The following is an 11,704-nucleotide window of genomic DNA, read 5'->3' as shown; positions in this document are numbered from 1 at the left end:
TGTACCCACAATTACACTCAGTACCCTCATGGTAAGTGTAATGGTCGACCTATGAATACAAGCTATTACTAATTTTAGTTGTCTTCCTTTTCTACTCAAATCTATTCATTCCAAATCAACTGCTTTCCTAGACATGCATTGCATTGCCGAATCGCTCATGGCTATTCGCCAATTTATTTGGACCAAAATTATGATAAATACTAGCCAATACATCGCCCCAATGACTTGAGAGAGAATTCATCAATATAGCTAAAACTCTCCATGTATTGACTAATATATGATAAGAGAACAATTCTGCTAGTTTTAACCCAAAAAAGTGAAGATGAATTGGTATAGTAGCAGATGGGTCCATGTTGAACTTTTTAAATTCCTCTATGACCAGCAATATATCAGTAAAGAAATGACCGAGACTTAGTTGAATCCTTTCACTTAAGGAACAACGAATACACTATAGACCATAGGGGTGTTCAAAACCGAACCGAAACCGAAAACCGAACCAAAACCGAAACTTAATGGCTTATTGGTATCGGGTTAACGGTTTAACGGACGGGGAACGGATTAAAATTTTTTTATTAACGGCTTATCGGTTTGGGGGCGGATTATTCAATTTTCTTAACGGATAATCCGTTAACCCGTTAAGAATATATATATATATATATATATATATATATATAATTTGTTTTTATCCATATATATATTAAATATCAAAAACTCTTCTACTTCTTCCAACTATTTACTTAGCTTATTCTATATATATATATATATAATTTGTTTTTATCCATATATATATTAAATATCAAAAACTCTTCTACTTCTTCCAACTATTTACTTAGCTTATTCTCCCACCCTACTATAAGATTGTTTAAGCTGCTGTCTATGGTTCACCTCTACTTTTGTTTTTTAAAACTAATGCCTACTGTCTATGTTTAATAGAAGAACAACAGTGTTGTTGCCACAACTTTTATCCCACAATATTGACGATAGTACTGTCTTGAATTATGTTCTGGGAAAATAGCGCATCTGCGTTTCCTGTAAATTATTTACTACTTATAATCCATCCCTATTTCTATACATAACTGCCTTTTGCTCGGTGTTGTTTGTATGGTTAATGATATAGCGTGAAATGCCTGATTGAGAGTTTAAGTTAGAAATTTGAAGTTGTTGTTTGAACTTTGAAGCTGCATAAATTCAAGCTCTGTTAGGCGTTAGCTGCAGGCCAAACATTTCTGTGTATTCTGCTCACTTATGGATTAATCATTTTGAAATATGTATCATGGACTCACTTTGAATATAGACTGGAATTTTCTATTCTGAATTTGTATGCTAGGCGTTAACAGACATATGTATGTCTGGACTCATGTAATGTAGTCTGCTTTGGGATTTAATGGTAGGCGTTAACATACATGTATGTGTGGACTCATATGTAGTCTACTTTGGGATGTAATCTAGCCTACAATGTGTTTTACTTTTTTCACTCTACAATACATGACGCACTACATCATTCTTATGTAGGCGTTAGCAAACATGTTTGTCGGGACTCAATGTGTAATTTCCTATTATGAATTTGTATGCTAGGCGGTCAACAAACAATTAATGCATGCAATATAGATTTAATTAGGCCGATAAACCGCCCGATAAGAGCTAAACCAATACCAATCCACCCGATATCTTATCAGGTGGCTAGCGGATTAATATATTTAAAAGCCGATAACCGTTAAGCCAAACCGTTAAGAGTAATTAACCGCCCAATCCGCCCGATAAGCAGCCCTAATAGACCATATCTTTAAATATTTAGATGCTCAGCCTAAGCACTTAGAAAGTATATGACCACATATCTAAGTTGAAATGTCTGTTATGGTAGTAGTATAATTGTATTAATTATCTAACCATATTAAATATGGTCAAAGAGATGACACCAACCAATCAAACTTAACTTTGCAATTACGGATAACCAAAAAAATATCATACAGAATTAAACATTGGGTTTAACTTCTCAATAATAATTATTAAAAGAATTGCTTTTTGCAACTTTCTTGGGGTAAAATTTAGAACAAGCACCCCCACTCCAAGTAATGACAACCAAAAAATAATTCTGACACATTTTTAAATGGAGGTTAAGACCCTTTTCAACACTCAATTAAATTATAAGTTAAATATGTGTCTCAGTAACAAGCTAATGCCTGACATTAAATCATTCAAAAAATTATGAAATAGTAAACGTAGTAGTTTCATGAACAAAGTTACGAAGGAGTAGACAAGTTGTACTTTAAAGAGTGGCACACATAAAAGCCAACTAAAATATTTTGTGACTTCTGTTCAAATACATGGGAAACATTATTGATAATTCCTTTCAATTGGTATCCTAAATTAACCACACAGATGGTTAAAGAGCCGGGCACATAAGAAAATTTATTGCTGGTATTTTAAACCTCTTGATCCGACGAAGTGTCATCTATTTTTAACACATGTGACATAAAAAGAAATATGTGGCACCGTAAAAGAAAATTTGCAATCCTAATTAATAATTAACTATACCATGTTTGAGCGATAAAAGCAACAGTACAAAATTAACAGTTTTATGTCGTTCTCACAACATGGCTATCTCCCCAAGCACAATTAGCAAAAGAAAAAAAAATAACATATAGTAAATGAGGGATACTTCCAACACAATATTTTTCATGGAGACAATCGAATCAGGATACAAATAACACTGCTCTGATACCAATGTTAGATTAAACCGAGGGGCGAGAACAACAAGTAGTGTATCTTTTTTACGCTATGGTGATTTATTTTAAGTAACTTTCTTTTACCTTATCTCTTTTAGATGGGTCGGATTAGTTCCCATGGAACGACCCGGGATCCAAACTCAATATCCAACAGTTTGTAACATGTATTTCTTGTCCACTAAATAATTTGGTTGATCAATATATATAGGATAATCAGACAAATCAAGAAAATTAAACCCCTTTCATATGTCAAAATTAGAACCCTTCACATCTTCAAGACATTTACTGCCACACTTGACAAACATTCTCAAAAAGTTCAACATCTTCAACTTTGTTAATGAAACACATAAAAAAAGTGAACTTGACATGCTCCTTCTCCTATCCCATTATTGTCTTAATAATCTTAAACATCCAAAAATTTATTAACCCTTTTTCTCTTGGACATTCTCTAAGATACACCGCATCAAAACCCAAATGATCTGTTGTCCAATGGAAGAAATTAAAAGAATAAGGAGAAAGCTACTTTAGATTCATTAATTATCTTCCACATACAACTAAGAAAAGAACCCCACTTACAAATAAACTTAAGTTTGTTAGCTTTTGAGACTTTATATAACAAGAAAATTAGAATGTTTAATTAATAGCCCAGGTACAGACATAGCAAGACCTAACAGTGTGTTGCCCCACATGGGTACAGTTTAAGGACAAAGAAAAAGGTCTTCATTTTCTTCTTTGAATTCCCACTAGTTGAATCATGAATGCATTTAAAGTTGTCCCAAACAGTAGAAAAATAACACTTTCAATGCATTAATATTGGATTTAATTTATATATACTAACAATATAAATCATGACTTTTACATTATTAATGTAACTTAACTTAATATAGCAAGTTTTATTCTATTGATAGATTACCATATTGTACTGCTATTAAAAGTTATCTTATGTTACAGGTCAACTTAACTACATAACTTAAAAGATTTATACAATATCAATGCACAGAATTTAAACACCTAAATATCAGAGGCTAGCCATAACAAGTTAAAAGACCCTTGTATTTAATAAAATTAGTAGGTTTGTAGTCCCCTACACAGGTCATGTTTGAACATGAAATAGTCCAGTCTGCATTAAATGTTGGAAACCAAGATCCCCCAACATCTCACATGGCTTACATATACTGACAATTAATCAGCTAAAGCTTTGGGGAGGGGGTGAGGGGGAGATTTTCTTCTCTCTTTGTTTTTTTACACCATGTGAAACATTGTTCAAGATTTTCCCAACAAGGATTTTCAAGTTGGAATAGTTTAAATGGGTGAATCTGATTTACATGAGTCAAAGATCTTATGTGTACAATAAGGTCCTCCTTTTTTTTTCCCTCTCTTTTTACAATCCACCGAGAGTTTAGGCTCTATGTATTGACACCTATAAATATTTATACATAAATCATGTCATTATAAGATAATATGCAATTATACTTCTATTGTTAGCCTTAGTGAGTGACTTGATAAAATAATAACTAACCTTTTAATTATAAGAGATTAAACAATATTAATATAAAAAAATGCTTATACTTATTATTCTATAAGTTAAATCCTTTAATTTAAGCTCAAACTCACTGAACAGATAGATATGGTGGACAAGTATTAATAGCTCAGGTTACTTTTCTTCTAAGTATTCTTCTATGATTACTAAGATCTTGGTTAGGTTTGACATTTTTATCCAAAAATATGCTAGTTTTGGGAACTTGGGTCTCCCAACAAATGTGGACATGGTTTGCACCGGCCACCGTCTTAGGGGAAACTCCTATATTTTTTCGTGCATTAATTAGACTATTTGTTCAAGTAATTTCGAACAAAATTTTCTAATCACTTCCTTCGTACTCCACAATGACTTTAATCAGCTTTTCTAATTATGATTTCTAGGGTCCCAAGGGTTGGATAAGTTGGTTGTGTGTGTAGTTTTCCATGTGGGAGACCTGTGATCGATTCACCTTACTAGCACTTTCCTCAGTCACTGATCGTTGCATCATGCTTGTCTAGTGCGGTTTACATCTCTTGTGTGGTTTGCAACATATTGCACGGTGAATAGCTCAGTGCACATCCGGAGAGTAGACCACATATTTTCCCGGAAATTTTCCAAAAAGAATTATGCTTCCTAGGTACTTAATTAGAGCATCTTCACCAAAGATTAAAGCATTTTTTTTCTTTATGTTGGTGGATGCTACTTTTGAGTTCATTAGGGAATCGGATTTATAGCTTTTAATTAAAAAGGTTATGCTTTTTATATGTTGTAATCTAGGTAGATGGTGGTATACTTTATTTATGAGGTTTACTTTATTTATTTTGCCTTAAAACTTGAAGTTCAGTGATTTAAGAGATCATGAAGATTAAACATCAACCACTCGAATCCGTGCCCACTTTACCAAACATTAATTGGTCTATGTCTGATAATAATGTTTCAATAATTGATTAATTTCCACATTAGGGGTTCAATTTTTCAGATAATAATCACATAAATAGAGACACCTTTTTATAGAGTATCATGACAATGAAATTTATGCAAAGCCGGCTGTAATATAAAAGTTTGAGTCGAAATAAAGTGAATACATACATTTTGGTAGAATCATAGTAGTGAAAACAGAATAATTATAGAAGAAAACTCTTTGTCCAACCACGGTCGTGACAAAATGTTAGAAAATTTGAATCTGTTTCTAACTGTCCAGTGTTAAAAGAAAATTAGAACTAAAATCATAATATTACAAGTTTTTTTTAATTAATTGTATAGGGTAAAATATGTTCATATTAAATGCTCGAATGATAAAGCGACACGTGGAGCCGAAGACAGAAGGAAACCAGGTCCGAAGGCAACGATCTCGTTTGTTCCCGAATAGAATAGTGTTCATGAAGGTGAAATAAATGTCTGCCACCCGTTAGTATTTAATGGAGAATATTCTGTAGCATTAAGTATATAGTCCGTTATAGAGAATATGATATTCACTGCCTACCGTTACATATTCTTCAATGGCCCTCATAATTGCCATTTAAGAAGGGCTTGATCCTAGGACCTTGTTCCCTAGGTGCAATTATAAATAGAGGCTCAACAACCATTATAAATGACACAAATTTTCTGACAAGCTGATACTATACTTTGTTCAAAAGCTCAATAATATTTTATCTTCTTGCTTATTAATATTGTTACTACTACCTCCGGAAGCTCTGCTCCCGGAATCAAGATTTCTACTGTCTTATCTCGATTTCAACACTAAGTCTTACATTCTTGTTTAATTTATTTATTATTTTGGGATCAAATTAATTCACTTGTCTATAAACCATACCGGGTCTAGAAAGGTACAGGCCCAAAAGGCCGACATATTAAGAATTGCACAAGGAAAGTCCGAATTGCAACGGGAGTTCGAGAACAGATTCCAAAAGGAAAGGATGCTTCTACCGGCTGTACTAGACGAATGGGAAGCTGAAGCATTCACTAAAGAATTGAATTCGAGAAGTTCCGACGCTTCCCGAAAATTGAACAAAAGTCTGCTCGAGTTCCACGCAACAACATGGGCGGATGTTCACAATCGGTACGAGTCAAAGATAAGAATTGAGGATGATCAACTCGGTTTTCCGGCATCAACCAAGGGTCGGGACCGAAAAAAGAATAAGGAGGGATCAAAGGATGATTTTGACACAGATCGACGGTCTTCAAGGGGTCAGTTTTTGCCCTATGAACGGGATGAAGAACGCGGCAGAGGTTTCCGATCGGTGGATAAATTCGCTACCGATAGGAGAGTTGGTCGCGGCCGGAATAATAGATCACTACAAGATAAGGAGTTATCAGGTTCCCGAGATTCCTCCTACCCCAAGCTTTCCGAATACAACTTCAACGTCAGCGTAGTAGAACTGGTGTCGACTATGAGGAACATTAAGGAAGCACGGTTCCCGAAATCAATGAGATCTGATCCCAGTCAAAGGGATCCTAATTTGTGGTGCGAATACCATGGGACCAACGGCCACCAGACAGGGAATTGCCGACATCTGTGCGAGGAGGTGGCGATATTGCTGAAAAATGGCCATCTCAGAGAATTCTTGAGTGATCGGGTTAAAACCAATTACGGCCGCAATCGTGATAATGCGAAACCTTCAAAAGCAGGTGAAGATCCCCCACGTTTGACGATTAACATGATTTTCGGGAGGAACAAGATTAATGGTGTGACATTTTTGGCGGCAAAAAAGACAAAGGTGTCAATGACCCACAACAAGAGACTCTGGCAAGTCACTGAGGACGACATTACTTTCACGGAGGAAGACGCAGATGGACAACTCCTGCCGCACAATAATGCATTGGTAATCTCTTTAAATGTCTTAGATTTTAAAATTAAACGTGTTTGGTGGACTTAGGAAGTTCGGCCAATATAATCCAGTGGAGAGTGCTGGAGCAAGCCAAGCTCAGCGAAGTATCCGGCCACAAAACCCCTCGTCGGGTTCAACCTAGCAAGCGTAACAACCCAAGGAGAGATCCTGCTGCTCACAAATGTCGAAGGGGTGATGAAGACGACCCTTTTCGAGGTAGTGGATGGCTATGGGCTATAATATTATCCTGGGTAGGCCGTGGTTGCACGATATAAAGGTTGTGCCGTCAACATATCTGAAATTCCCAACTCCCTAGGGAATTAAACAAATCGCAATCTCAGTTTCCAGTAGCAAAGGAAAGGAACATGCAGCATAGCAATTACAGGAACCGGCACCTGCTCCCGAGCCGAGCAAAGTCAACCAGGGAGAGGAGTCATCAGAATTCTATCAGGTACCAAGATATTTTTAGGTACCAGAAGAAATGGATGCAACAAAATCCACAGCGGAAGAACTTAAGCAAGTCGCGTTGTTCCAAAAGTTATTGGAGAGGAATTTCCACTTGGGGACAGGCCTAAACCCCGAGCTCAGGTTTGGATTTATCAAATTTCTTAAATTTAACGTTGACTGTTTTGCGTGATCGTATACGGATATGACAGGTATCCCGCCCGAAGTGGTTGTGCACAAACTAAGCTTCCGGTAAGACAGAAAAAATGTCATATTGCTGAGGTTAGAAACAAATTCGTCAAAGAAGAGGTAACTCGCTTGCTTGATATCAGTTCTATCTGAGAGGTAAATTATCCTGACTGGCTAGCTAACGTAGTTGTAGTTCCAATGAAAAATAAAAAATTCCGCATGTGTGTAGACAATAAGGACCTAAATAGGGCGTGCCCCAAACACTCGTTCCCATTGTCAAACATTGATCAAATGATTGACGTGACGGCACGGCCAAGTTAATGAGTTTCCTCGATGCTTACTCTGGGTACAATCAAATCAAGATGAACCCGGAGGATCAGGAAAAATCTTCGTTCATAACGAATTTCGGCACATATTATTATAATGTGATGTCACGACCCAAACCGATGGGCTGTGACGAGTGTCCGAGTTCTACCTATCGAACACCCCTAAGCATTCATCTAAGATATAAACATGAAATAAGTGTAGGTCATGCATAACATCTAGAAATAAACTACTAATTCATATGAACAAACTACGTGAGCAAATATGCCCAAAAGACATATATATATATATATATATATATATATATATATATATACACGGAATATGGTAGAGCGAGCCGACAAGGCCATATACTATATAACTATACATGACTATCTACAGATCTCTAATAGAGTGTAAAATTATATAAAGGACGGGACTGAGCCCCGTCGTACCCATATATGTATGCAAACACATCGTACCAAAACTCAAAGCAGCTCCGGATCAAATAGAGCACACCAACTCTTGCTGATCAAGGATCCTAAGAAGGGGGACCGTCAGCCTGTCTACCTGCACCTGCAGGCATGAAACGCAGCGTCCCCATGCAAAAGAGACGTCAGTACGAATAATGTACTGTGTATGTAAGGCATGAAAATCAGTACATAAAAGACATAGATGAAACATAGAGTAAAGAATTCCACCTATGAGCCTAAATAACTTTGTGAATCCTCAAACATTTATAATGTCATGCACGTGCGTGTAAATGTCGTATCATGTATAGGTATAGGAGTACATAACATCATCAAGCCTCTGAGGGCATCCCATCATATCATCTCGGCCACTGTGGGCAAATCATCAACGTATACCAGCTGATCAGGTGGTGGTGCGTATATAACGCCGTAACCTTTTCCCATATCCCATATACATATAATATACGCGTATATAATGCCTTCTGGTCATGGGTCAATGTACATGTATAAATGCATGAAGTGCATAAGAAATACGTTAATAAGATTTCTCGAATATCATAAAATTAATATGCCTTCCGGACAAACTTTATCAAATACGTATTTTTCTGAGACCCATGAACAGAGTATATAATAATAATTCACATGAGAAATCAAGAATATAGACACCCCTAGTATTTCTATGAATAGAGTCATTTATAAAAGTTGTGTATTTTTGCTTGTTTCGTTTGTATCATTTGGATCATGCCAAAGTAAAAGAAGGGATAGCCTTAACATATCTCAAGTCATCAATGCAACTCAACAACCAGCTTATGACAACTGGCGCGCCAACCCTATAACAAATAAATACGTGTACAACTTAGATGGCGGTAGTATATTACGTATCTCAAACGATAACTCGATTCTAAAATAAAACGGGCAGTATTTCTCCTGATTTTACTGCTCCCTCAAGCCTACTATAGGCGAGATACAAACATAATACAATCATCAACTCAAAACTAACCCAATTACAATTCGAGACCTTCAATACAACAAAAATCCCAAATATACCATAATACACCCAAACAACAAGTTATCAATTAGCCTGTAACTACAACGACGAGCGACCAACCTACTACCGTACCACATGTGGCATTTCTCCACACCCTTTTGATCCTTCCAAACTCTATAAATCAGAATCATAATAGACAGCCCAAAAGCAACACGAAACATCCAACAAAATAGTCCACTACAAGTCAAATAACTCGAACTCACGGCTTCCGATCACCGTCTCGTGAGGTCTAACTATTAGAAAATGAATTTATCAACTTTTTTTGATATTTTAAAGCTTAAATACAGAAATTAGGAATTTTTATTAACTATTAAATACATTCCTAAACTCAAACTACAAAGAAAAAGAGAGGCGATATAGCGCTACTTACGTTGTAGGGATCGTTCTGATGTTATCGCTTCTCGATTTCGTACCCGGGATGTTAGTATTATTTGAAGCACTATTAGAGAGCTCAAGGACTATTTTTATGGAGTTCTCTGGTCAGATTCTGTGTAAAACTGAAGAGAGAGAGACGAGTTATAACATATATAACAACTTTTGAAAAGTCAAAAGGTGCTAGCTTGGCACCCTCTCATTTGCCCATTTTCCAACACTTATATATTTTTAATTGAATGTCGTATGAATAAACGGTTAAGAGTGTTGGAAACTACATCCCAAGACCTTCAATTTGGTATATAAAATGTCCAAAAAAGACCTCATATAGCATCCGAAATTTATTTCTCAAAAAGCTTTGTTACATGGCAAATCCTTAGTTGGTATTTCCGCAACTTTAATTCGATTTTTTCCAAACTTTATATGTTTTATCCAAACATCATATATAGTCATATTATGACTTTAAACTCATTTAAATCATGATTAACAAGTCTCATATTCATTATACGTCACCTTGGGACGTACAGGGTGTAACAATTTTCCCCTCTTAGAAATATTCGTCCTCGAATGTTAAACTCCCAGATATTTATAGAAATTTTGGCAGAGTCTCCTCTGTAATGGTACCATTATCAACCTGTCAGACAGAAAACCCAACAATACAAAGCCACACAGAGCCATAATTATCAATAACACCAATGGTCTCACATGACCAATGACAATAACTAACATAAGAATCAATACCATATACGTACCTAAGGTTGTAATGTCTCAGTCCGATCCTCCTTCGGAAGTGAAAACAAGTGAGGATACCTAGACTTCATGTCTTCTTCAGCTTCCCAAGTCATCTCCTCCACAGTATTGTTCCTCCAAAGTACTTTAACCAAAGATACGTCTTTAGTTCTCAATCTTCGAACCTGTTTATCTAGTATAGCAATGGGAGCTCCCTCATATGATAGTTGCTTTGTGACCTGAACATCGTCAATTGGAACGACTCTAGAAGGATCTCCAATACACTTGCGGAGCATAGACACGTGAAAACCTGGATGTACTGACTCTAAGTTGGAAGGCAAGTCAAACTCATATGCTACCTGGCCTACTCTACGTATGTTCTTATAAGGTCCAATGTACCGAGGGCTAAGCTTTCCTTTCTTACCGAATCTCATAATACCTTTCATCGGTGATACCATTAGGAATACCAAGTCATCTACCTGAAACTCCAAGTCTCATCGTCGATTATCTGCATATGACTTCTGACGACTCTGAGCTGCTAATAGCCTTTCCCGTATAAGCTTAATCTTCTCAACTGCCTGTTGTACCAACTCTGGTTCTACTAACTTAGTTTCCCCAACCTCGAACCATCCGATAGGTACCTACACTTCCTTCTGTAAAGAGTTTCGTATGGAGCCATCTGAATGCTGGAATGATAACTATTATTATATGCGAACTTAATAAGTGGAATATGATCATCCCAGCTACCCCTGAAGTCCATCACATAAGCGCGTAGCATATCTTCTAGTGTCTGAATAGTACGCTCAGCCTGACCGTCTGTCTGGAGATGAAATGATGTACTAAGACTCAACTGAGTCCCCAATCCTTTTTGGAAGGACCTCCAAAAATTAGCTGTAAACTGAGCACCTCTATCTGAGATAATAGATATAGGGACACCATGAAGTCGTACTATCTCCTTAATGTAAATCCTAGCATAATCCTCTGCTGAATACATAGTCCTGACTGGTAGAAAATGGGCTGATTTTGTAAGTCTATCAATAATAACCCATATAGAATCGAACTTACGCTGGGTACGA

General features: G+C 36.5%; 1 protein-coding gene across 1 annotated transcript; it reads right to left on the bottom strand.

The window, feature by feature from the left end:
• Positions 1-10,651: 10,651 nt before the first annotated feature.
• On the bottom strand, positions 10,652-11,086 carry LOC138900144 (uncharacterized). The gene has a single exon (XM_070186853.1). The coding sequence runs from the start codon at positions 11,084-11,086 to the stop codon at positions 10,652-10,654; it is 435 nt and encodes a 144-aa protein (XP_070042954.1).
• Between the last annotated feature and the right edge of the window lie 618 nt (positions 11,087-11,704).

This window comes from Nicotiana tomentosiformis, chromosome 10 (genome assembly GCF_000390325.3).
Source record: "Nicotiana tomentosiformis chromosome 10, ASM39032v3, whole genome shotgun sequence".
Taxonomy (NCBI): Eukaryota; Viridiplantae; Streptophyta; class Magnoliopsida; order Solanales; family Solanaceae; genus Nicotiana; species Nicotiana tomentosiformis.
Note: the sequence above shows the minus strand (reverse complement) of the source record. Positions and strands in the feature narration are given on the sequence as shown.

What these genes read in the sequence shown, in the direction of transcription:
- LOC138900144 (XM_070186853.1), bottom strand. Translation starts at nt 11,086, where the DNA reads ATGGTATCACCGATGAAAGGTATTATGAGATTCGGTAAGAAAGGAAAG.